The 27669-nt window shown below is 46.4% G+C and overlaps 1 protein-coding gene across 1 annotated transcript in view; it reads left to right on the top strand.

The window, feature by feature from the left end:
- The window catches only part of LOC140190512 (transcription factor E2F2-like), an 84467-nt gene extending 57005 nt beyond the window's left edge, over positions 1 to 27462 (top strand). The window contains exons 2-7 of the mRNA XM_072247150.1: positions 5534 to 5639; positions 7848 to 8067; positions 10611 to 10769; positions 11705 to 11819; positions 16846 to 17071; positions 19074 to 27462. Coding sequence (XP_072103251.1) covers positions 5534 to 5639; positions 7848 to 8067; positions 10611 to 10769; positions 11705 to 11819; positions 16846 to 17071; positions 19074 to 19321 — 1074 coding nt within the window. The 3' untranslated portion in view covers positions 19322 to 27462. The remainder of the gene's footprint in view (positions 1 to 5533; positions 5640 to 7847; positions 8068 to 10610; positions 10770 to 11704; positions 11820 to 16845; positions 17072 to 19073) is intronic.
- The last annotated feature ends 207 nt before the right edge of the window (positions 27463 to 27669 follow it).

The following is a 27669-nucleotide window of genomic DNA, read 5'->3' as shown; positions in this document are numbered from 1 at the left end:
GGACCCCCTATCACCAAAGGCATACCCTCTTCTCATTGTAACTGTCAGGAAGGAGGTACAGGAGCCTGAAGACACACACTCAGTGATTCAGAAACAGAAGCTTCCCCTCTGCCGTCTGATTCCTAAATGGACGTTGAACCCATGAACACTACCTCACTTTTTTATTGTTTTATTTCTGTTTTGCACTACTTATAATCTAACTTATTTAATATACATACTGCCATTGATTTTCTTCTTTCTACATTATTGTGTATTGCATTGTACTGCCGCTGCTAAGTTAACAAATTTCACGACACATTCCAGTCGTGAAATTCATGTGTGTCACCTGGTCAGAAAACTCAAGCAAGTTAGTACGGCACGACTTGCCCCACAACGCTGTGCTGGCTTTCTGATCAATACATAATTTTCCAAATGCTCAAGTCCTGTCCCTAAGAATTCGTTCGAGTAACTTCCCCACCACTGATGCCAGACTCACCAGTTCAATCATTTCCAGGATTATCTCTAGTTCCCTTCTTGAATAATGGAATAACTTTAGCTACCCACCACTCCTGGGACCTTGCCTGTGGCTAGAGAGGATACGGAGATATTGGTCAAGGCCTCAGCAATCTCATCTCTACCTCTCTCAATAACTTGGGGTAAATCCCATCAGGCCCTGGTGGCTTATTCACCTTAATACTCGAAGCGACCCAACACTACCTCCTCCTTTACCGAGCTCTTCTTTCTCCTTACTCTTTCTGATGGATCACCATAGGGATTGAGACTGTAAGTTGCAAGCAAAATCCTGGTCTCATCGGGGAAAAGTATCTTAACCGATTAATATTCAATGTGACTGGAAGGTGTAAACCTCAGAGTCAATGCACAGGGGTGGGCGGGAAGAGTGTATAAACCTGTCAGGGTTCCTGATTCACATCAGCCCTGATAACCCGTCATCTTGTGCTAGTTAGTCGTCAGCTACTGGTCCAACTGTTGCATCCCCTTATGGCCTTGTCTCACTATCAAAGTTCAAAGTAAATATTTCATCAAAGTACATATATCACCATATACAATCCTGAGATTCATTTTCTTGCGGGCAATCACAAAGAGAAAATTTATAATAAGTAGGCAATAAATATCAAGAACATGAGATGAAGAGCCCTCAAAAGTGAGTCCATAGGTTGGGGGAACAGTTCAGTGGTGGGATGACTGAAGTTATCCTCTCTGGTTCAAGAGCCTTGATGGTTGAGGGGTAATAACTGTTCCTGAACCTGGTGGTGTGGGTCCTGAGACTCCTGTGCCACCTTCCCCATGGCGGCAGTGAGAAGAGGGCATGTCCTGGGTGGTGGGAGTCCCTGATGATGGACTCTGTTCAAGTTGAAGTTGAAGTTCCTCACAGCCTGTACCCCAGCAGTTAATGAGCCCGCAAGTGGTTGCCAGCTGTTGAATTTTATCCCCCTGCCTCCCTGAGTCCACAGCGATCTAACTTAAACAAGGCTCGCTGGCGCAGCTTCCTGACCCCAAGGGTCTTTGCGAGGCTCGGTGTCAGATGCTACTCCCTGTGAGGGGGGCTTCACTGTAAAAAGGGTGTATGTAAACAGAGCGCGTTGTTGTTACAGATTTTTGAAACAAAAAAAGCCTACAACAGTCTGAGATTTTGCGGATGCTGGAAATCCAGAGCAGCACACACAAAATGCCGGGGAGTCTCAGCAGGTCAGGCAGCATCTATGGAAATGAATAAACAGTTGACATTTCACTCTGAAACCCCTCATCAGAACTGAAAATGAAGGGGTCAAAACCAGTATAGGGAGGTGGAAACAGTCCATCAGGGGTAAAGCCAGTGAGCACGTCCGCATGGAGCATTGCCGTAGGAAAGCAGCATCCATCATCAGGGACCCCTACCACCCAGGTCATGCTCTCTTCTCGCCGCTGCCATCAGGAAGAAGGTACAGGAGCCTCAGAACTCGCACCACCAGGTTCAGGAATAGATATTACTCAATCCTCAGGCTCTTGAACCAGAGGGGATAATTTCACTCACCCAGTCACTGAACTGTTCCCACAACCTACGGACTTATTTTCCAGCATTCTTCATAGAGTCATACAAACAGGCCCTTTGGCCCATCTAGTCTTTGCCGAACCATTAATCTACCTAGTCCCATCCACCCACATCCGAGCCATAGCCCTCCATACTCTTCATCCTTGTACCTGTCCAAATTTCTCTTAAGTGTTGAAATTGAACCCACATCTACTGTTTGCATTGGCAGCACATTCCACATTCTCACCACCCTCTGAATGAAGAAGATTCCCCATAGGTTCCCCTTAAATATTTCACATTTCAACTTTCACCCTTAACCCATGACCTCTGGTTGTAGTCCCACCCAACCTCTGGAGAAAGCCTGCTTGCATTTACCCTATCTATACCCCTCATAATTCTGTATACTCGATCAAATCTGCTCTCAATCTTCCAGGTTCCAAGGAATAAAGTTCTAACCTGTTCAATCCTTCCCGTTCACTCAGGTCATCCAGTCCCAGCAAAATCCTTGTAAATTTTCTCAGCACTCTTTCAATCCTGTTGATAGCTTTCCTGTAGGGAGGTGATCAATCCTGTTCGTAACATGTTCCCAATTTGCATTTATTTATTGTTTCTTTTCTTTCTTTTTGTACTTGTACAGTCTGTTGTCCACACTGTTAGGTGATATTTGTTATTGATTCTGTTGTGTTTCTTGTACTTGCAGTGAATGCCCACAAGAAAATGAATCTCTGGGTTGTATATGGTGACATATATGTACTTTGATAATAAATTTACTTTGAACTTTTCTACCGGCTTCCCTGCCTGACCTGTTGAGATCCTGCATCGTTTTCTGTGTGGCTGTCACTACAATCGTCTCCTGCCCAGGGTTGTTCCAGTTGTACTAAAGCAGTGATCTACGCCCTCCTCGTCGGAAGTGGGGCCCTGATTACAGGCCTGCTGAGGCTCCGGTGGTTAACGGGCAGCGGGGTGGGACGGGACGGTGCCGGTCGCTAATGGTCTCCGAGCGTGCTCTGATAATCGCATCTGTGTTATCAAGGAGGCTGAGGTTTGGAAACTGCCCAAGTGGCTTGAGGTTTCTCCTCCGAAAGACAACGCCCCTCGTGATGAATGATTGCAGTAAATGGTTTCCCTTTGTGACTGTTGTGGTTTTAAACCCTTCTGAGGGTGCAGCGGAGTCTTTTGAGACTGTGAGACTACGTGCTAGGGATGCGGGATGGGAGATGGGGGCAGGATGCTCCCTGCACAGTTAAGTGCGACAGCCAGGTTTGAATTAACCCCACACTCCGGAACGTTCTGTAAAATATATCCTAGGGATGTTATTCCTCCTACAGAGCCACCCTTGCCCTCTCCATCCACCCAAGAGCCACCTCCTTATTCTGGCTGCTACCCCCTTCCTCTCCAGTCCTGATGAAGGGTCTGGGCCCCAAACATTCTCAGTTTCCCTCCACAGATGCTGCCTGGCACACTGGGCTGCCCCAGCATTTTGTTGTGTGTCGTTCAAGAAGTCCAGAATCTGCAGAACCTCTTGCGTCTGAGACTCTGGAATGGGGGTCCCCAGCCTCTCCATGGGCCCCTACCGTTAACGGGGGGGAGGGTGGACCCCAGCTCTTGATGAAGGGCCTGGGCCTGAAAGATCAGCTGCCCATTTCCTTCTATCGATATTGCCTGATGTGTCATTCTTGTGCTTCTCAGAGTTCCTTTCGGTTCCTCATCCAGATGCCTACTCTCGCTGACTCTGCGTAAGGTAGGGTAGCAGTAAGCGCAACGCCATTGCAGTGTAGGGGTTGAAGTTCAATTCCAACGTCACCTGTAGGGAGTTTACGTCCGTCCTCCCCCCCCCCGTGTGTTTTCTCCAGGTGCTCTGGCTTCCTCCCACGGTTCCAAGGCCTAACAGGCCCTTTTAGCTGTGCCACCAGCAACCCACTGATTTAACCGAACCTAATCAGGGGGCGGTTTACAATGGCCAGTTAACCCACCGGGTACGTGCGGACTGTGGGGGGAATTGGGAGGGCCTGGGGAAAACCCACATGTCCCACGTATAAACTCCTCACAGAGGATACTGGGATTGAACTCTGAATTCCCATGCCCCGAGCTGTAATAGTGTCACACTAACGGCTGCATTACTGTGGCGCCCCCACTTAATTGCTTTGGAACATTATTGCTAATATGTTCCTTGCTGTTAAAGGAGTAATGTGTATACAGATGACTCGACAGGCATCATATCTGTTTGTGGCCAAAGACATCTCTGTGATCCTTCCCCTGACTTGTACATACACTAAAATGCTTTACAGTCTATGACATGTTTGCACTGTCGGGAACTTATCTGCCAATTTAGCACGTGGTGCAATCTGGCAAATAGTAATCTGATCATGATTGGATTGGATGATTGCATTGCAATTTTTCTGACTTGGAAATGCCAGAAACAACTGGAGTGAAAAATGAAACAATTTCACTACTTCAACAAGTTCGGGATGATGAAAACTTTGAAGGTATTAACAATCATCTTGAATGTTATGAAGATCTGGAGGATGTAATCATCAAAAGCATTTCTGTCTGTGTCTGCACTGATTTTGTTCATTTACAGTCAATCAAAACATGGCAGTGTACAGTGAATGAATTCCTCCGTCGATAAATGTTAGGAACTAATACAGTTCTAGAGTACTGTAGTAGTATTGGCATTGTTCTAATTCTGTATTTCATTTAAATGTGACTTGTTACTCAGTTGAACAATAGTTTTGTCTTTTTATACCTTTTTGACTATTTCCATGAAGCTTCGGCTATTTGAGCCAAACTGTACAGGTCCAGATGTGCCCTAGTTAACCGGAATGAACCGTATCTCATCACATCGTCACCAAGCACCTATTCACACCAATCCTTCCTTGTATTTCTGCTCACTCCCAGCAACATCTGCCTCCCTCCTACACATAGAGCAGTTTTCATTAGTCGATTAACCTATAGACCCGTGCGTCTTTGCGGTTTTGGAAGAAACTAGAGCACCAGGGGAAAGCTCTTGCAGTTACGGAGGTCAGGATGGAAGCTAGGTCACTGGAATTGTAAAGTAGTCAGATTATCTACCTCCCTGTCTCTACCCACCCAATATCCAATTCTTCATCTTGAGAGTTGGCCTACTGGCAGTAACAGCCCTGGGCAGAAAAGTCCAGGCGGTTTGTGTGTGTTCCTGCCTTTTGATATTGATGAGTATGGATCCTTTTGCTGTCTCGTGCTTCCTCCCATATCCGAATAGTCCAAGGTACTTGGGGTTCAGGAAGAATAAACATTCCTGAGAGTGGGATGGATTTGGTCTACGGGGGAGTAGGGTGAACTCCTCCCTTTGGGATGAACGTGGAATTTTTAAGGCCTGAATACATTTACCAATTCAAGTTCTCTTAATTTGAATACTGTTACTGTTTGACCTAATGCACTGTATAATGATTTGATCTGTATGAACAGCTTTTCACTGTATCTTGGTATCTGTGACAATAATGAACTAATTTCAAACCACCGTTCATTTTCATTTTCCTCTCTCAGGCAAAACGGAAGTTGGACCTTGAGGGCAGTGGGCATCAGTACTTACCAGAATTTCGAACTCCCAAAGGAAAGGGCAAAATGCCGGCCAGGGTTCCCAGTCCAAAAAGTAAGAATTGGTTATTGTGTGGACCCAAGACGGTGATAAACAATCACCTCAAAATCATTCTGGAGCTTTTTCTATAGTCTCTTCCTAGCATGTTTCTGTAAAGCTTGGTCAATCCAGATCTTATTCATGGTGGAGTTGTTGTGGAATTCAGCCCATCAAGTCTCTGATACTGCTTTAAAGTGATTGGTGAAAGAATCTGACTGAAGGCCAAGATGATCTTTATTTGTCACATGTACAGTGAAATGAGCCGTTTGCCTTGGGCAGCCTGCAAGTATAGCCATGGTTCTGTGACTGACATAGCTTGCCCGCAACTCACTAGCCATAACCGTACATCATTGGAATGTAACCATAAGGCACAAGAGCAGAACTGGGATACTCGGCCTGTCAAGTCTGCCAGCTCGAGTCACATTCAATACCCTGCTCTTCCTCAAAGCCCTGCGTGCTGTCCTCTGGACAGTTTCTGTGCCATTCCCTGTCTGGTGTGTCGGGGATGTACAGCTGACCACAGGATTTCAACGAGAGGAAGTGGCCATAGTGTTTCCAGTTTTGCAATGGGTGTCGGAGACTTGGCAGGTGGGTGGGGTGTCACTTTGGAGTAAGTGGGGAAATTTTAAGGAGCTGCCCCAATGGGATTGTGGGTGCCTCACCAGACTGAGGAGATTATGAATCTGAGAACAAAAGCAAGTTTCATCAGGGTAAACACAAGGAATTCTGCAGATGCTGGAAATTCAAACAACACACATCAAATTTACTGGTGAACGCAGCAGGCCAGGCAGCATCTCTAGAAAGAGGTAGAGTCGACGTTTTGGGCCGAGACCCTTCGTCAGGACTAAGTGAAGGAAGAGCTAGTAAGACTGTGGCATGGGAGAGGGTTGGCACAGTACCTTGTCATTTCCACCACAACTCAGTCCTTGATGACGACTAGAAATTGTCCAGGGTCTGCACCTTTCCCCCACCGTCAGTCTGAGCCAAAGACATCCAGATGCTTGAAGGGCCCTTGTAGGCTGAAGCCAGTCAAATTGCACCAGCAAAAACCGTGACAAGTAGTGAACTCCTGGATAACATTCCAGTTGGGCAGGCTGCAAGTGTTATCACAGTTGTGGTGCTGACATAGCTTACCCACAACTCACTAACCATAACCGAATGTAACCATACGACATTCGGCCCATCGCGTCCTCTCCGTCATTTCATCGTGGCTGATTTATTATCCCTCTCAACCCCATTCTCCCACCCACTGTCTGCCCTTACTAATCAAGAACCTGTCAACCTCCTCTAAATGCACACGGTGAATTGGCTCCACAGCCGTTTGTGGTAATGAATTCCACTGATGCGGGAGGAAACTGGAGCATCCGGAGGAAACCCATGCAGTCCCAGAGGGACCGTACAAACTCCTTAAGACAGCAGCGGGAATTGAACCCAGATTGGTGATCGCTGATGCTGTAGAACGATACACTAATAGCTACTCCATCATACTGCCCCACTGGGAGTACTGTAGATTCGTGTTTGACAAGTAACCCACAGATGTGCAGTAGAGAGCATCCTGACAGGCTGCATCACTGCGCGGTACAAAAGCTGCGCTGCATCGGACAGGAAGGCTCTGCGACGGGTGGTTAAAACTGCCCAATGCATCAGTGGTTCTAGCCTACCCACCATCAAGTGCATTTATACAGAAAGGTGCCAGAAAAGGCCAGAGACGCCATGAACAATCCCACCCAACCTACTCATGGACTGTTTGTCCACCCCCATCAGGGAGGAGACTACGTAGTATCCACACCAGGGCCACCACACAGTTCAAAAACAGTGACTTTCACCAAGCAGTAAGGCCACCTCCACCATTAACCCACCCCACCACACCCCGAACCACCACTACTTTATCATTTCCTGTCAAGAGTCACCTGATGTACTCCTGTGCCTAGTGTCACTTTATGGACATAAAATTTATATATGTATGTGAGCTATCTCATGTATTGATATTTATTGTGATTTTTTATTACTGTGTGCTTTGTTCATTCTGTTTTTTTTTGTAGTGCATCAGATCCGTGATTTCTTTCTCCTGTACACTTGTTTACAGGAATAACATCAAACAATCTTGAATCTTGACAAGTCTTGGCTCCCCTTTGTTATTGCACAGTGTGTCAGGATTTCTTTGGTTATTCTCTTTCTCTCTCTAAGCCAGGACCCATCTGTTATTTTCTCCTCCTTTCACAGCCCCCAAGTCTCCCGGAGAGAAGACGAGGTACGACACTTCGCTTGGGCTCTTGACCAAGAAGTTTGTCCACCTGCTCAGCGAGTCTCCCGATGGCGTCCTGGACCTAAATCGAGCGGCAGAAGTCCTCGAGGTTCAAAAGAGGCGGATTTATGACATCACCAATGTTCTGGAAGGAATTCAGCTTATCAGGAAGAAGTCCAAAAACAACATCCAGTGGATGTGAGTGGAGGCTCTGCCCTCCTGGTGGTGAAGCTTTCTGAATAGCTCTCAGCTTTGGGTCAAAGTGGCCTTGGGGTATTGAGTTTACAATCTGTGGCAGAATCTGTATCAGGTTTAATATCACTGGCATATGCTGTGAAATTTGTTGTTTTTTGGCAGCAGTACATTGTAATACGTAATAATAAAACTATAAATTATAGTAAGAAATAAATACTGTATATGTGAAATAAATTAGTGCAAAAAGAGAGGGAAAAATGGTGAGGTAGTCTACAAGGGTTCATTGTCCATTCAGAAATCTGATGGCAGAGGGGAAGAAGCTGTTCCTGAATTGTTGAGTATGTATCTTCAAACTCCTGTACTTCTCCTGATGGTAGCAACGAGAAGAGGGCGTGTCCTGGGTGGTAGGGGTCTTTAGTGATGGATGCTGCCTTTCTGAGATATCGCTTCTTGAAGATGTCCTGGATGCTGGGGAGGCTGGTGCCCACGGTGAAGTTGGCTGAGTTCACAACTTTGTGTAGCTTTTTCTGATCCTGTGCAGTGGCCCTTCCATACCACTTGGATTGTTGGGTCTGGGTGGATGTGACCCTTAAGCTCTTGTGTTCAGCTTGCCAAAGCCGTTGTTATTCATCCCCAGCATGTGCAACCTCATAACCCATAACCAGCCACAAAGCAGATGGATTTCTAGTCTCCTGGGAGCTGTTTACCCTCTCTTTTAAAGGCAATTAGCAAATAAAGAGATAAAAGTGTTCATTTTTCTCATGATCTTCCTTGAAAGAAAGTCCTACAAGTTAAATACCGGAGCTTGTTGTCCAACCTTGGGTTGACAGTCCTGATCTTTGCACAGGGTCGGGGGTAGTGATGGGAGAGGGGAATGGGTGTGTGGGGGAGTGTTGGGTTAAAGCTTCTTATCCCAGTTGCCAGTAAAAGAGTGGAAATCTGTGCTGTTGGAAGGGCAGTGGTTTAGTTGTCCCAGATAGAAACATAGAAAACCTACAGCACAATACAGGCCCTTTGGCCCACAAAGCTGTGCCCAACATGTCCTTACCTTAGAAATTACCGAGGGTTATCCATAGCCCTGTTTTTCTGAGCTCCATGTACCTCTCCAGGAGTCTCTTAAAAGCCCCTATCGTATCCGCCTCCATCACCGTCGCTGGCAGCCCATTCCACGCACTCACCACTCTCTGCATTAAAAAACTTACACCTGATATCTCCTCTATACCTACTTCCAAGCAACTTAAAACTGCGCCCTTTTGTGATAGCCATTCCAGCCCTGGGAAAAAGCCTCTGACTATCCATACGATCAATGCCTCTCATCATCTCATACACCTCTATCAGGTCACCTCTCATCCTTCATCGCTCCAAGGAGAAAAGGCTGAGTTCACTTATGAGCATTCTCATAAGGCATGCTCCCCAATCCAGGCAACATCCTTGTAAATCTCCTCTGCACCCTTTCTATGGCTTCCACATCCTTCCTGTAGTGAGGTGACTAGAACTGAGCACAGTATTCCAAGTGGGGTCTGACCAGGGTCCTATATAGCTGCCACATTACCTCTCGTAGGGACCTCGGACTGCTATGGGACCTTGTAGTCCCAGCAATGAGGAGAGATGTGAAGGAAGGAGGGCAGAAGGAAGGGAATATCAGGGAGGATGTGGCCTTGCCTCTCCTTATGGACAGTTAAACACCCCATCACCTGATCATGGTGAAATAGCCTTTTCTATAATTTATTTTGCAAACTTTGTAGCCTTAATAAAATTCTATTAAATTTAAATTTAAAACTTTATAAAATTTATATATTTTACTATTTTTTAAAATACTTACAATTTTCTTAAGTCTACTTCAAGAAAATTGGAAATGTTTTAAAAATAGTGAGGTTCTTCCAATTTTAAGTAATCTTGCCCCCCCCGCACTGTCTGTGTTTCTCTATTCCTGACCCCAATTAGCCAGTTTCTTTCCCCTCCCCCACCCAGTCCATCTGCCCATCACCCACACATTCCTCCCACTGGGCCACCTCTCTCTCCGCTCTTCCCATCTGCCCACCTCTCCTCCACCTCCCACTCCCGTCAGTTGCTGTCCTTTGTCATCTCGCATCCCCTGTTGTTCCCAGACTTCCCTCTTTCCCCTGTCAATCACCTTCCTCATCTGGCTCCACCTGTCACTCGCCTGCCTTATACAGGTCACCCCTCTTCTCCCTTTCAGTGGTGGTGGAAGGTCTCGAGCTGAACTGTTGACTGTCCATTTCCCTCCACTGCTGCTGACGGATCCTCTGAGTTCCTCCATGTTGTCCCATGTTCCAGCACCTCCTCTCTCAGATTTACTGCTGTGGTAGATCTTTAATTCCTAAGTGGTTCCCGGCCTGCTGGGGAGGGTTGGGAGCCCATTACTGGTATTCCCCATATTCCCTCACACCCTGTGGTTCATCTTGAGTTTATAACTTGGCTTTAGTGTAATTCTGGACTTTCTGGACGTCCAGAGTTGGAGGGTGAGGAAGGGACAGGATCTCTCGTTGACCGTTTGTATATCTTTCCTCTCCCCTCGCTGGCAGGGGCCGCAGTCTGTTTGAGGACACGTCGGTTGTGGAGAAGCAGCAGTGCCTCCGGCAGGACCTGTCTGACCTTGTGTGGAAGGAGAGGTCCCTCGATGACTTGATCCAGAGCTGCAGCACACAGCTGAAGATGCTAACGGATGACGAAGAGAATCAGCGATATCCTTGTGTGGGCATGTTTGAGAGATACCACATGCTCCTTATCTGTGTGTCTGTCTTCTCCCTTTTTCCTTGCTCCACCATTTCTCACCATCTTTTAGACATCGTTTCCCACATCCTGTTGTTTTTCTGCAGTTGCCTGTCACCTCCCACATCTTTGTGTCACGTCTTCTCTCCCAAGCTCCTCCCAAAGGCAGCAAGTATCTGGTTCGCTGTCACATTGTAATGTGAGGCAAGGTCTGAGGGCGATCTTCTCACCTCATCTCTTGGCATCGGTACAAGTGCTTTGGGAAGTTCTGAGGCTGTGAATGGCTCTAAGTAAGCCAAAGAGTGCAGTTCTAGTCACCACCCTTTGGGGAGACTAATCAAGAACCCACCAACCTCTATTCTAAATAGTCCCAATAACTTGGCCTTCACCATCACTTGTGGCAATGAAGTCCACAGATTCACCACTCTCGGGCTGAAGAAATTCCTCCTCTTCTCCATTCTAAATGGACGTCCCTCTATTCTGAGGCTGTGTCCTCTGGTCTTACTCTCCCACTATAGGAAGCATCTCAATGAGATCTACCTCATCCTTCTAAACTCCAGTGAGTATAGTCCCAGAGCTATCAAACACTCCCCATATGTTAGCCCTTTAATTCCCGGGATTGTTATGATAAACCTCCTCTGAACCCTCTCTGATGCCAGCACATCCTTTCTCAGCTAGGGGGCCCAAAACTGTGTGACTCTGACCTCGGGAAAGCTGGGAGTCTGCCTCATGCCTTCGTTCCATACTGGGACTTTGATCATTGAGAGTCCGGCCGGGGAGGGTGCGATAATGGTGGGAGCGGCAGTGATACCCGCCTGAGCAACGGGCTGACGGTGGGTGGAGCTTTTGATTGCTGGTGGTGGTTCAGTTTAGAATCCGTCCCTTTTTCTGCCTTAACCCTGCTCACGCTGGCGTACGTGACGTACCACGACATTCGCTCCATCGGCAGTTTCCAGGACCAGACGGTGATTGCGGTGAAGGCACCGCCAGAGACGAGACTGGAGGTGCCCAATGTCCGAGAGGTATGGTACAGGCTGCCGGTAGAGCTGGTGGAGACGGGGGCCTGGTACAGGCTGCCGGTAGAGCTGTTGGAGACGGGGGCCTGGTACAGGCTGCCGGTAGAGCTGGTTGAGAGGGGGGCCTGGTACAGGCTGCCAGTAGAGCTGGTGGAGACGGGGGCCTGGTACAGGCTGCCGGTAGAGCTGGTGGAGAGGGGGGCCTGGTACAGGCTGCCGGTAGAGCTGGTGGAGACGGGGGCCTGGTACAGGCTGCCGGTAGAGCTGTTGGAGACGGGGGCCTGGTACAGGCTGCCGGTAGAGCTGTTGGAGACGGGGGCCTGGTACAGGCTGCCGGTAGAGCTGGTGGAGACGGGGGCCTGGTACAAGCTGCCAGTAGAGCTGGTGGAGACGGGGGCCTGGTACAGGCTGCCGATAGAGCTGTTGGAGAGGGGGGCCTGGTACAGGCTGCCAGTAGAGCTGTTGGAGACGGGGGGCCTGGTACAGGCTGCCGGTAGAGCTGTTGGAGACGGGGGCCTGGTACAGGCTGCCGGTAGAGCTGTTGGAGACGGGGGCCTGGTACAGGCTGCCGGTAGAGCTGTTGGAGACGGGGGCCTGGTACAGGCTGCCGGTAGAGCTGTTGGAGACGGGGGCCTGGTACAGGCTGCCGGTAGAGCTGTTGGAGACGGGGGCCTGGTACAGGCTGCCGGTAGAGCTGTTGGAGACGGGGGCCTGGTACAGGCTGCCGGTAGAGCTGTTGGAGACGGGGGCCTGGTGTGTTTGCCTCTCTTGGAATTTGTTAACCACAGTAATGTTATGGGTGAGCATGTAGATGGCATGATTCAAAGTAAATTTATTAAAAAGTACGTATATGTCACCATTAATTTCCCTGAGATTCGTTTTTGTGCAGGCATTCACAGTAGCAATAGAATCGATGAAAAACTACACACAGAGACTGACAAACAGCCAATAGAAGACTATTTGTGCAAATACATAATAGGTTTGAAGATGAGACCCAAAGCTGGTGGTGCGATGGACAGTGAAGAAGTTATTTATTTTATTGAGGTACAGTGTGGAACAGGCCTTTCTGACCCTTCGAGCCATGCTGCCCAACAGCCCCCGGTTTAACCCTAGACTAATTATTCTCAACAGATGGACTGAGTATTGTTCAGACTTTTATGGCCATCAGATCCAAGGAGACCCCAGCATACTTGCAAGCCAGGACTCGGTCAAATGTCGATGACTTTCCAGTTCTTCAGGAAGAAGTAGAAGCAGCCATAAGGTTGCTGAAGAATGGGAAAGCTGCAGGAACAGACAACATTCTGGCCGAGCTGAAAAAACATGGAGGAGAGACAGTGATAGACACTCTCACCAATATCTGCAACAAAACGTAACAGTCTGGGGAACAGCCAACACCCTGGACAAAATCACTCATCACTTTCCCCAAGAAGGCAACTTACAGCAGTACCAGGATTATAGAGCCACAAATCTTATCAGCCATGCAAGCAGAGTGATGTCGAAAGTCACCCTGAGCAGACTGAAACCACATCATCACCACAGAGCAGGCTGGAGTCAGAAGTGGAAGTTCAACAGAACAGATATTCAGCCTCCGAGTACTGTTTGAGAAATAGAGCTAACGTACAGGACATCTTCCACATGTTCATAGACTTCCAGAAGGCATTCGATAGGGTGCGGCATGGTACATTCTGGGCCACTGCCTGGGCCAGAGGCTGATCCGAACCATCGAGCAGCTCTACACTCCTGCAGTACCGATACAGTGATCATCTGTACAGTGCTCCTATGACCCAGACCAGATCCCGAACCATAATCACAGGACGTTTTACGATGACCAATTAACCTACTAACCGATATGTCTTTGGACTGTGGAAGGAAACCCATGAGGTTAGGGGAGAACTCCTTACAAACAACATGATCTATATCAGTTTGGAATGGCAGATGCATAGGTGTTAGCTGAAATTGGCCATAATCTCATGAAATTCTGGGATGGACTCGAGGGCCCAATGGGCTGTTATTGTTCCTAATTGTTTATAGATACAGCGCAGTGACAGGCTCTGTGGTGCTCAATTACACCCACGTGCTGATTTAACCAACCGGTGCATCTTTGGACCGTGGGAGGAAACCGGAGCACCCGGGGGAAACCCATGCGGTCACGGGGAGAACGTACAAACTCCTTTCAGACAACGGTGGAATTTCGTCGGCACTGTCATGGGGTTACGCTAACCACTATACTGCTGTGCCCTTCCAGTTCTTCCAAAATGGGCAGGATCATTTGATTCTAGGTGCAGACACTTCTGACGCGAGCAAGCAAGATGAGAGAAGGCAGATTGGCCGATGGCTATCACAGACGCGATGAGCCGAAGAGCCAGTTTCTGGCTGTATCATTCTATGACAGAGTGTTTTGAAGGGTACAGGAGCAGAAGGATCTGGGGGTACATATTATATTCGCAGATTTTTGAAGGTTGTTAGACAGCTGAACAAGGCAGTTAAAAGGCCTGATTTTATTGGCTGAGGCACTGAAGATGATGATCAGATCGGCAACGGTGGCTACACCCCTGTTTATTATTTATTTAGAGATACAGCATGGAATGGGCCTTTTCCAGACCAACCTCGGATTAACCCTAAACTAATTTACAATGACTAATTAACCCACGTCCTTGGACTGTGGGGGCAGGAAACCGGAGCACCCAGAGAAAACCCACGTATGCTCCTGACAGAGGACGCGGGGATTGAACTCTGACTCCGACACCTCGAACTGTCTCGCTACCTGTGGCGTCCCACGTTCTGGTCATGACATGTTGGAAACTTTGGTAACACGAGGGGACACTGAGTGATTTGAGACTGTGGCCAATTGCCAAAGACAGAGAATTTCCATTGCTGTGAGACTGACAATACTGGAATGGTTTCTTTACAGAGTGGAGAGTTGTCTGGGTTATTTATCATGATTATAACCTTAATCAAACACAAACAAGGTTTAAAAAAAGAGGAAAATTATTGCCCTTAGGAAAAAGTCAGATCTCCAAGGTTCGAGTGAAGTTGAGAAGCATACCTTGCCCAAAAGCACTGATGTACTGAAACTGTACTTGGAAAAAGTGTTGGAACCCTCACACTTTTAACAAGTACCTGGATTAGCACAACTGTATGGTGTCTGACAGAAAAGCCTGGTGGGATGTGGGGTCGGTCTATTCAGAGTGCACACAGTAGGCCAAATGTAATCTAATCCATTGGAGGCGCTGCAGTGTCATCTAGTGGCTGCAGATGGAATTGCAATGTTAATGCTGACTGATTTATCAATCCTGATTTATTGAGGTACAGCACGGAACAAGTCCTTGTGACCTTTCAAGCTGTGCTGTCCACCAACCCCGATTTAATCCCAGCCAATTTACAGTGACCAATTAACCTTTCTTTTCAAATCTTTTTATTTTTATATTATACAAAAGAAATAACACGAGTACATTGAAGTAACAACACTTACAATGTCTCAAAAAAGATATTATCTTAAAGATTGAAAAAAAATTTGTGATAACAAAAAAAACCTACTAAGCAGAAAAAGTGAGAAAAAAAAAAGAACCCATTAGGTGTACAACCCTGGAGCCATGCGTTATACAAAAAGCTTCTAAACATAAACATCAAACTGCCAGCAAGGAAAGAAAATATACCAAACAATTTACAATCAGATCGTGGAAAAAATCTATCAATTAGCTCAAATGATAATAATGAGCAAATGAGCCCCATCTTTTCTCAAAATTAAATAAAAGTTCAAAGGTTCGACTTCTAATTTTCTCCAAACTAAGACATAGCATCACTTGGGAGAACCATTGTGACAAAGTGGGAGCTGACGTATCCTTCCACTTCAACAAAATGGCCCCCAATTAACCTACCAACCGGTACATCATTGGACTGCGGGAGGAAACCCACAGGGTCACGGAGAGAATGTACAATCGCCTTACGGGCATGGGCGGGGATGTCATAACCAGGGTTATTGTCATAAGTGTGCATATCCAGGGTATACATGCCTTGAGCATTATCCTTCTGCAGCAACAGCACCGTACATCACAGACATAAACTGCACAAATGAACATGCACAACAAAAATGAAAATTCACAACATTTGTGTAAGTTGGGGGAAATATAGTCTGTAACCGTCAATACAAGAGATTCTACAAATGCTGCAAATCTTGAGCTTTACACGCGCACAAAGTGGTGGAGGAACTCGGCAGGTCAGGCAGCATCCATGGAGAGGAATAACTAGTTGACGTTTCGGACCGGGAACCTTCCTCAGGACTGGAAAGGAAGGGGACAAAAGCCAGTGGCTTCTTGGTGGAAACGTCAATGCTGTTTATTCGTCTCTGTAGACGCTGCCACATCTGCCTCCTTCCTTTCCTGTGATGAAGGTTCAGGGCGCAGAATGTCAACTGTTTTTTCTCCTCTATAAATCTTCCTTGATTTGCTGAAATCCTCCAGCGTTTTGTCTGTGTTGCTTATAACTATAAGACCATGAGATACAGGAGCGGAGTAAGGCCATTTGGCCCATCGGGTCTGCTCTGCCATTTCATCATGGCGGATCCATTTTCCTCTCAGCCTCAATCTCCTGCCTTCTCCCTGTATCCCTTCAAACCCTGAATAATTAAGGATCTGTCAACCTCTGCCTTAAATCTACTCAATGACTTGGCCTCCAGAGCCACCCATGGCAACAAATTCCACAGATTCACTATTCTCAAGAAATTCCTCCTCATCTCTGTTCTAAATCCTCTGATCTTAGACTCCCCCCCCGCCCCCCCGTCATAGGAAACGCATAACCAAATCATTGTTTTAAATAGTTTCATATCCCCATTTCCTCCTCCATCTTGAACCTTACACTGCCTTAACGTCCCTCTGAGATGGCCGGCTCCTGCAGTTCTGCTGCTGTGCACACTTCACCGTCTTATTGTTCTTAGCAGCCGCACCTTCAGGGGTTTGGTGGATATTATTGCATTCTGCGTCTTATGCTTCTTGAGGCCGCAGGCTCTGACCAGCTCCCTGTGCTGCTCCAACAGGAGAACCTTCAGATTTACCTCAAGAGCACCAATGGGCCGATCGAGGTGTACCTCTGCCCAGAAGAGATGGCAGAGGAAAACAGTCCCGTGAAGCACTCCACCCCCAAGAAGGAGGAGAGCGGGAATGTGGCTTCCTTGCCGGGGACCAATCCTGGCCCTGCAGCCTCATCCCAGCATGAGCCCGACTGTCCGAAAATCACCTGCAAACGTGAAGTTAAAGAAGAAGGTGAGTGGCAAAATGCGGGGCTTTCCTCTTTGGAACTGGGTAAGGAGGATGAGAAGTAGAAGCTCAAACTGGGGATGAATAGAGATTTAGAACGAAAAATTATTGAGTACGATTAGCTTTTATTTGTAGTACAAGAGAACAGAACTAAAAGGTGAATAAGTTCCTGAAGAACCTGTGGTTCTGGCAGAGTAGCACACACGAAATGCTGGAAGAATTCAGCAGGTTAGGCAGCATCTATTGTCACCACCATTATGTGCCATGTCATATAACGTGGGCGATTGTGGTCTTTCCATGACCACGGTTGTTCTTGGCAGATTCTTCTACAGAAGTGGTTTGCCATTGCCTTCTTCTGGGCAGTGTCTTTACAAGACAGGTGACCCCAGCCATTATCAACGCTCCTTCAGAGGTTGTCTGCCTGACGTCAGTGGTGACTTAACACTTGTGATGGGCACCAGCTGCTCATACATACAACCATCCACCACCCATTACCATGGCTTCACGTAACCCTGATTGGGGGGGGGGGGGGTTGTTGGTGTTGGCTAAGCAAGTGCTACACTTTGCCCAAAAGGTGACCTGTGGGCTAGCGGAGAGAGGGAGTGCCTTACACCTCCTTTGGTAGAGACGTAAGTCCACCCCGCCATGCAAGCAGCATCTATAGAGAGGAATAAATGGTCAATATTTTGAGCCCAGATCCTTCATCAGGACTGGAAAGGAAGGGGCAGAATAAGAAGGTGAGGGGAGGGGAAGGAGTACAAGCTGGCAGATGAGACCAGACTGCTCGGGGGAGATGCTGTCGGATCTCGGTTAGTTTTGATCCCTGTGTTCTTTTAGGAGTTTGGGAATGAGCAAGAATTCAGGATTGTTTATTTTAAAGTTTAAACAAAGATACAGAGCACTTGAAGCTCAGTGAGAGACTGGGAAGCAAGGCAGAGATTAACGAGATTCAAGATGGCGCTTTAGAGTAATCTACACCTTTATACTTGAGGTAATAGAAGTTCCTTAGATAACAGAATTCAGTCAGAAGGCTATACAATTATAACACTTGTACTTAGCCGGTGAAAAATGAGAACGGTGATAAGCCGTTATGTTACAGCTGTACCACTTCCTGACTGTAGGCAATCAATTGCTTTCAACGGCGTTCACTATCTAAAAATGTCATCGTTAACAGGTGGTCTTGGCCTGAACAACATTCAGGAACTCTGCTGCCATTTTGTTCAGGAAGGACAACGCCCGCAGAAGTGAGACAGGACCATTGTGGACTGTCCCCTGTGGTATATCAATGAGCCCGTGCTGCTAATGTCCACTCAAGTTGAGTCGGTTGTAATATATGCGAGTATGCTAGAGGCCCCTCCGTTAGTCGGAGTCGGAGTCCACCATGGATGTTGTGCCCCAGCTGCCTACGTGATGCATAAGCCAGGTGGTAGGATATAGAGAGAAAGCTGTTGCCCATGTAATTGTCTCCCCTTCTCCACACAGCTGATGAACCCAAAGGAATGACAGACTGTTAAAGTTTGGCACCAGCAGCATTGCATGTAGTGTAGAACTCAACGAAGGACTATCTTAGGGAGTCCAGCTCCAGATTTTTCCTCCAGGTTTGCTCCCAAAGCCTTCCCCGTAAGCGGGTATAGCCACAAGGCAGTGGAAGTTTGAGATCAGAGCTTTCCTTCTGGTAGATGAACTGCCAACCACAGCTGCCAGTCTCCATATGGCGAAGTGCTACTGTAATGGAAGACCTACGGCAGTACCACAGGTTGGTTGGTACAGGCAGCGAACAGAATGTACTAAGTTTAATAAATGAATGATTTGAGATAGTGAAGAGGGAGGTGGGTGGGTGGGAGAACAGAAGACACATTCAGAGATGTGCCATTGGTATTGTATTGACCAGCTCTGGTTAAGGGATTGAAGATATGACTGTTCAGTTTGATGGTGGCAGGTTTACCAAGCAGAGCTTGTGGAGGATTGTTTTACTGAAGCTGAGTTAATTTCTCCTCTTCCTGAGCAGTTGCAGATGACCTGAAGCCGGTGCTGCCGATCTCCCTGCTGGACGGTGAAGACGGTGTCCTGGGGCTCCCTCACCACCTCCTCCAACAGACAGAGGATCAGCTTCCCTCCACCTCCTACGGCGACGCTCCTTTTGTCAGCTTCTCGCCGCCCCTGGACCATGGCGACTACCTGTGGAGCCTGGAGGACAGCGAAGGTGTTAGTGACCTCTTCGACTCCTACGACCTTGATGACTTGCTGCCCAACTAGCACAGCCCACGTCCCCACCTTCTCCGGAGTGGACACCAGCCCCGCGTCCTAAAGGGTGTTTCCTCTTGTAGGGAATGTTAAACAGGATCAGAGTGACTGCAGAGGAAGGTGCTTTCCCCGATGGTTGACTCTTAGTTACTTAAAGGAACAACCTGTAGGCTGTCTCTTGGGAAATGGCATTGATAACTCGACATTTTGATCAGGCGCTGGAGTCCGTGGGGTTTTGTTGTGGTGGGGACATGCTGAGGGAGCTGGTAAACCGTAACTTAGGGTCTGTGTGAGTGTAACCCTGTTATACCTTCAGATCTGGAGCTGTTTAGTAGAGGCTGTCTCGCCATCTCATCTTCAGAATCAGAATCAGGTTTTAGTATCACTGGCATTGTGAAATTTGTTGTTTTGCAGCAGTGGTACAACACAATACGTAATAAAAAAAAGTTATAAATTACATTAAGAACAATATTAAAAAAATTAAATAAGTAGTATCAAAAAAAGGGGAAAAAATACTGAAGTAGTGTTCAGGGTTTCACTGGAGTGATCCAAGGGTAGCCAAACACGTGAAGCCTCGATATCCTGGGAGACTAGGCCAGGAGGCAGGCTGGGTTGGATTGCTCTTCTACTAACATTGAACCCCATCCACACCTGAAGCTAAGATCTTGATCAGATTATCTTGCAGGGCTTTGTGACCGATTGCTTCCAACATACGTGCTGTCCTGTCATTGAGAGGGTCAATGTCCCATTCAGTCTTTTGCTCCCTAGAATTGCGGAGTGGTTAGGTGAAATGTGCCTGCAACCTGCAAGGTTTTTCTTCAAGTGTAGTCAAGAGTTTTTGCCGCATGGGTGGCGGGCCTTGTGATCGTCTCCTCTGCAGTTCAACCTGAATTTTCATTTTGGAGTGGCATAATTCGTAGACCAGCTCTAACTGTTGAATTAATCAGTTGATGCCTGACAAACTATGGTAGATCAGGGGTTCCCAGCCTGGGATCCACGGACTCCTTGCTCAATGGTATTGGTCCATGGCAGAAAAAAGGTTGGGAACCCCTGTACTAGAGCAACACACACACAATGCTGGAGGAACTCAGCAAGTCGGGCAGCATCTATGGAGAGGAATAAACAGTTGCCACTTTGGCCCGAGACCCTTTATTGAGTTTTGATGAAGGGTCTCTGCCCAAAATGTCGACTGTGTTTTTCCCCTCCATAGATGCTGCCTGATATGCTGAGTCTCTCCAGCATTTTGTGTGTGGTGCTCAGGATTTCCAGAATCTGCAGAATCTTTTGTGCTTATATTGAACCATGGCAACATTTTGTAAATTGGGGGGTTACTGGTTCAGTGATCTAATCCTCAACTGGAATTATCCATATTTCACAATGGAGACTGTTAAACAGTCTTTGCATACTATTTAATTTCATTTCATGAGCTCTGGTTGAATTCAGTTGAAGATCCTGTTTGAACGAGGTATTCGTAACAGCTGGTGTACCATAATTGGGTTGGAATTGTAGACCACCCCCCTCCATTTTTGATACCTTTTTGCCTAATTGCTGTCGGGTGACCGTTTGAGCGCAGTGTTAATGGGATGGCTTCATCGGCACGTCCAGGAGGAAGGTACCGTTGAGGAGAGTGACTTAGTGATGGTGAGACTTCCTCTACTTTGCACAGTGTGTTTGTCAGATCCTTCTTCTGTAACGTGTTTACTGAACTGAATTGGATTCAAATGGTGCTTTTTTTTTGTAAAAGAAAATTATTTTAAATATGGGTTTTAAAACTAAGCTAATGTTTAACAAATGTAATCTAGTGAAATCGGTGTTTCTCAGGGAAGGGGTTTGGGTGGATGCTGGTCGCTTCCTGTGGAGTAAGGGAGCACCTTCCAAGATTCCTCCTCTGTGGTACGTGCTGACTGGCTGGCGTGGTGTCACGTGTACGTTGACGCTGGAATTTTTGAATTGGTCTTCAATATGCATATAATGCAATGAGATGCATTTAGCACATAAAACAGAGGAAGATTCCCACATGTTCTGTCGACAATTTAATTGTCCAGAACTTCACACTGGGAGTATCCAAACTGTTGGCAATGATTTTGTATTCTTTAGCATTTTCTTTTTAATTTGCTCTTTTAAAAAAAAGATGTTGTTCATCTATTGTAAACGTGTCTGTTGTTAAAACTGTGGACTTCAAATTGTGCCCCTATCTGGGTACTGTATTGGCTCTTCATTTCTCATATCGACCCAGGCTACCGGGTGGATCCCAGAAAAGGATCGTTCCTACTGTTGTATCTTAGAATTTTGCAGCCCAAGCACTCGTGATTTTAGTATGTAATGAATTTGGAGCAAATTGTTAGTTGTATTGTTCCTGTGGCAAGAGTATTGATGCCCTTTGCTCTATTTGCCTCATGCTTGTGTGTGTGCCTGAGGGAAGAGGTAGTGGTGTGTGTGTGTGTGTGTGTGTGTGTGTGTGTGTGTGTGGTAGCAACAGGGGAAGAGGAATTCCTCAGACACACTGTTCAACTAAATCAAAGTTTGAAAGGTCTTATTTTGAGCAGCACCTGGCAAATTGCCAAAAATAATAGGTTAGACTGTGTGTATATGTGTGTATATATATATTTTCTTGAAACTAACAAATTGTGTACATAGAGGAAATTTTAGTTGAGGCCTTTATATAAATTTGTGTATAGGAGTGAGTGAGTGAGTGTGTGTGTGTGTGTGTTTCTAACAGTAGTGTTTCAGCCAGGATTGCTCACTAGGAGACCAGCAGAGTTCAGCGTAGGGAGATAGGGAGGCGCTCGTACCGAAATGATGTGGAGAAGTTGTTTATTTTCTAATACTTCTGTCTGGTTTCTGTCAAATTGCCAGGGTCATGGTAAGGAAGAGGGAGGAACTCTGAAGACCATCTATTGACCTTGGCTATCTGTGGACATGCCACCTCCATGGGCTTCAAAATGGCATGAACATGGGTTCTGAACTCCTAACCTTGCCCCTTGCCAGCAGGTCCAGTGTGTAGAGGTGCGATGTGACAAGCTGCTGTGGTAGATCAGCTTATTATCCAACTGCACCCTTCACCCGAGGCTTGAGGGAGAGCAGTTGGGTGAGGAGGGGGTGTTGAATGGGCAACCCCAACAATAATTGTGACTCTCAGGAGGGGTGATGGTGGGTGTCGAGTACCTCTGGACCAACCCAGACATCCCAACGATTTTCAGGTCTGGATATTCATGTTGGCAGGTTTAAAGGAAAAATAACTGGATGTAGATCTAAGCTGGACAACCTATTCTAGGACAGTACGAACTTGATGTACTGAACAGCTGTGTACTTGGATTTTGAGATTCTATAGGGAATTACCATAATCTGACAAATGTAGATTGGGGTGACTTGTCTTCAGACATGTTCCCTGTCTGATTTATTAGACTTGCACAAGTCCAGTTTGGCCAGCGGGCACTTCGCTGTTTGATTATAGAGAGCTGTTGCATTGGCACATTGTAGGTATGCAATATTTCTGCTCGCCACTAGAGGGAGCAGTGGCATTTCCTTTGTTCAACAGGCTAAGAATCGAAAACTGACAGGTGTAGAGGGCAAAGGGATTAGATTCAGGCATTGGTGGGTAGATGCTTTCCGTAGTAGTGGAGCATATTGATGCCTCTTGTGGATAGAACTGTCTTTGTAACATTGTTTATCTAGTTTCCTGATTGTTAGTTCCTCTTTTCTCTTTTCTATGTGCTCTCCCTCCTCCTGTGCCAACCTTGGTACATTTTTCTGGAGGAATCGTTATTCAAATTCATTAATTTATCATGTGGAATGTGTTGTTTGTGTTAACAACCAACACAAGCTAAGGATGTGCTGGGGCAACTGGCAAGTGTCGCCACGCATTCTGGCACCAATATGGCACGCCTACAGTGCTCGACAGAATAAAAACAGAACAGAGCAACAGCAGAACAGGCCCCTTTCCTCCCCCCACCCACACATATGGACAGTCTTCCAACTCCTGGACAGACCTCCAGGCTTCAGGCTTCGGCATCCGGATCACTGATCGACCTTTAGGCTCTGATCTCCAAACTAGCTGATGGTGGCACCGCGAACTCCTGGCCTGCCCAGGTCTGTCTGGCCCTTGTGCCTCCTCGTGCTTCCCGCTCATACAACTCATGGTCACCAGACTTCGAGTGTGGAGTAGGAGGCTGGACTGCGGATGTCCTGGTCACCCAGCCAGTTTCAGGCCTTTGACTATCACTCCAATTCACCTCATCATTGTCTCTGTAACAACACAGCCATTGGCTGTTTTCTGGCCAATCTTTGAGATGCCTGCCTTCCCACAGCCAATCAACAACCAAGTAAATTCGCACTATTTAATTGTCCAGACTTGTCAAAAACAAATTTAGACACCCACCAATTCCTAAAATCAATTAGCCCATGATCTGGGAAACATTAACATCCAGCATTTTCTTTATAATACTCTGTGACTTCGCTGGCAGCCATGTTATAGGGGTTGATCCCTATCAATAAGCGGTCCCGGTGTTGCTGATAATCAGAATCTTTAGGTGTGAGAGGAAGGTTGTTTTTTACAAGTGCTGTCTGGCTTTTTGAACCTGTTCAGGCCTCTGTCCTGAGCTTTTAGATGGGATTGAGAACAGAACAGACTGGAAATATGTAGCATGCCACCCGACGAAAAGTCACCAACCTAAAGAGTTGATCGACAGTTGCAGCCACAGGCTGGGTCATTCCACATTTCCAGCATCTGCAGTTTTATTTGAGGGAGACCTTGGTTTGCCCTTCTGTCACGTTAAGACCCCGATAGATCATTGCTACCCTTGGGCTCCACAGTAGAGTAGTGGTTAGCATGAACCTACTATTACACGTTGGGGCTTTCCAGAGTTAGGAGTTCAATTCCGGTGCCCCCTGTGCAATGCGTGGGTTTTCTCCGGGTGATCCGGCTTCCTCCCACAGTCCAAAGACGTACTGGGCAGATTAACTGGTCATTGTAAATTGTCCCATGATTAGATTAGGGTTAAATTGAGGTTGTTGGTGGTTGTTGAAGCTGTGTGGCATGAAGAGTGCACGCTGTGCTCTATCGCTAAATTAATTACCTTCCGGATTCAAGTCACTCCAGCTGATGATGAGGTGGGTGCAGCATTAACACTTAATGAATCAGGTGTTTGGCCTGTGACCGGTGAGGTCTCGCAAGGCACAGTAGCAATGGCAGAGAACTGACCCAGTCTGACGTGGGTGGGTCCATTGCAAAGATCTCTGCTAATGAAAAAGAGCATCTCGTAGAGATCGTGGCAACCAGGCCTCAAGTCTCTCCCTCACCCATCCCACACTGTCCATGTAACTTACCTTCTGACATCTTCATCAAATGAAACCCAACACATCTCCTCATCCCTCTTTCCTAAGCATCAACTCTTGACCCTGAGAATTTTCTGGCAGTTCACCTTTTTGGGTTGAGCTCCATGGAATTTTCTCAGTTTTGCCTGTAGTTACCCTGGCCTTGTGTTTTATCATTAAAAAGCTTCCTTGTCTTAATAGCACTGACCAAATAGAGTATTTTTAATTTGGCATGGGATAGCGAGTGAGTGTATGCTTCTGTGTCTTGTTTCATTCAGTGATGACAGATATTGATAGGAGTCCATAACTCCAAATGAATTTACCCACTGACGTCTGAGTGAATATTGTGTGTGCATGTCTTTGACGTCTCTTAGTTCCCTCCTGTATGATTCATTCTTGGATATAATCCAAACATAACCATAAATTTGATCTGTTTAGATCGCTTTCCGTCTATTGTTCTCTGTTTGAACAGTTGACTAGGCCAAACTTGTCTGTTAAAATTATGTTCATGTTATTTTTTGTTTGTGAAATGTTAAATAACTTAAATAGTTGTCAGGTTGACCAAAAGAAACCCAACTTGTGTGTGATGTGTAATATTTGTGCACCAGGTTTCAAGAATAGTGGGAGTTTGTGTCACCATCTGAGGTTAATTCCAGTTTTTCTAGACCTACAGTAACTTTCAGTAAGTCCATTAAGGGTGCAGCTGGTTGGACAATGAGTAAACCTTGTGTCAACCTCCTCCAACTCAGTTTCAGTCTATGGTGTGGCACAACTTAGAGTAAGATTTTGGCCAGGCCTTTTGGGCCATCTTGCTCAATACTAGTTCTCTAAAAGAATAATGCACTTGCATGGAGTTAAATATTTTCCAGGAATATATTTGTTTTATCTTTATTTCTTTAAAGGGTACTTTTCTGTCAGTGTTGGGTTAAGCACATTCCATGTCTTAATCTCAGATTTTAAATTTACTTGTTAAGTATAATCGGTTTGTTGCAAAGAACATGTGCAAAAGAAGTACAGAATAAAAATATGGTCATAGTTTGAAACAAAATTCTGTTTGCTTCCATTCCAAAGATGTTACCTCAGAATAATGCAGGTTCCTACACATGGGTCAATTCCCTTGCACTTTTGTTCAGTGGTTCTAACTCTGGTCTCGCCAATATTATTCAGTGATGGAGAGGACGGGGACTCCATGTGGAGGCCAGAATTGGATCCAAGAGGGCAAAGGTGAAGGGTACTTGCCCCATTGCCAATATTCTGTTGTTTGTAACCATTCTCTGCAGACTTATGCCTAGAAATTAAATTGTATACTGTTGCTCTTTCAGTGTTTGTGATTAAAAATAGATTTTGTTTTTGAATCTCAGTGATGACCAGTTGATGGCTGTTTTGTATAACTCTGGGGAAACTCAACTCAATGTTTTCTGAACTTTGTGATTTGCATTGTGCTTGGGCAGGGTGATCTCCTTCAGGGCGGCTTGGTGGTACGCTTCACAGTACCAGCGACCCAGGTTCAATTCCCGCCACTGCCTGTAAGGAGTTTGTATGTTCTCCCCGTGACCGCTTGGGTTTCCTCCAGGTGCACTGGTTTCCTCCCAAAGATGTACCGGTTAGTAGGTTAATTGGTCATTGTAAACTGTCCCGTGATTATGCCAGGATTAGATCTGGGGGTTGCTGGACACCATGGCTCAAAGGGCCAGAAGAGCCTTTTCCGCGTAGTATCTCAAAAAAAAAATAAAGAACCCGACAAATAATAGATAAAAGGACATTGCAAGACAGCGTGGGGAAAATCCCGGCATTCTGAGTGAATGGCAGAATGGAATCATAATCGGGCTCATATCCGACTGATCACGATGCAGGCCTGTTCATCGCCAACCCCAAAATTAGCTTCTCACCACCATATCACAGACTCCAGTGTCCCCCTTTCAGGCTTCAATCCTAACTCTTCGCTCTCTAAGCCTCTCCCAGCAACAGCTCAGGTCACTAGACAACCTCGGAGCTGTGCTGAATAGAATGCCCATTGTCCATCTGATTACACCTCTGGCCTTGGACCAGAGCATCACTGTGAGAACCAACAACTGAAAGCTTTGCCTCGTCCAGTCAGGAAGCCTCAGAGTTTCTAGGCTCTTATCAGAGCTGCATAGTGGCACCCAAACAGCTGAAGATTGAAACATTATTTAATTGTTTTGCGGAATGCCCAGTGATAATTGAAAATTTCTAGGCAATTCTACATCATAAATTGGGTAGCCTCCAAAATGTTGGCATGAATATTGATTTCTCCTTCTGGTAAACAAATTAACCCCTCCCCCTTCCTCTATTCCCTACTCTGACCCTTTACCTCTTCTCACCTGCCCATTACTCCCCCGCCCCCGGGTCTCCTCCTTCCCTTTCTCCCATGGTCCACTCTCCTCTCCCATCAGATTCTTTCTTCTCCAGCCCTTGACTTTTCCCACCCACCTGGCTTCACCTATCACCTATCACCTTCCAGCTATCTGCTTTCCCCTCTACCCACCTTTTTATTCTGGCGTCTTCCCCCTTCCTTCTCAGCCCTGAAGAAGGGTCTCTGCCCAAAACGACGACTGTTTATTCATTTCCATAGATGCTGCCTGAGCTGCTGAGTTCCTCCTGCATTTTGTGTGTGTGTTGCTTTGGTTTTCCAGCATCTGTGGAATTTCTTGTGTTTACATCGTAAATCAGTTTGCTTGCACGCTTCAGTTTGAGTGGCCAATTTTCTTTTTGTCCTGTTTTGCAAGTTTCCCTCATCTTCTACTCTGCCCGTTTCTCTTTCATCTTCCCCTTTCTGAACATTCAAAACTTTTGTTTACCTTTTTCTTAAGTTCTGATCTTAAGTTCTGGAAAGGAGAGATTTAACAAAGCTGTTTTCAAAGTCAGAGTACTTTGAGCTCCATTGAAATGTAATTTTTTAAGCTGTCTCCGAAGGCCTATCTAAAAAGATGTAGTGATGTATTGTCTTTTGTTTGTAAGAACGTGTACAGGAAGCAGTGTTCAGTTAGAAAGCTTGAAACTGCTTCTCTATTCAGCGTAAAGATTTG

The sequence above is a fragment of the Mobula birostris genome, chromosome 30 (genome assembly GCF_030028105.1).
Source record: "Mobula birostris isolate sMobBir1 chromosome 30, sMobBir1.hap1, whole genome shotgun sequence".
Lineage (NCBI taxonomy): Eukaryota > Metazoa > Chordata > Chondrichthyes > Myliobatiformes > Myliobatidae > Mobula > Mobula birostris.
The sequence above is the reverse complement of the archived record's forward strand: the minus strand, read 5'-3'. Positions and strand labels throughout refer to the sequence as shown.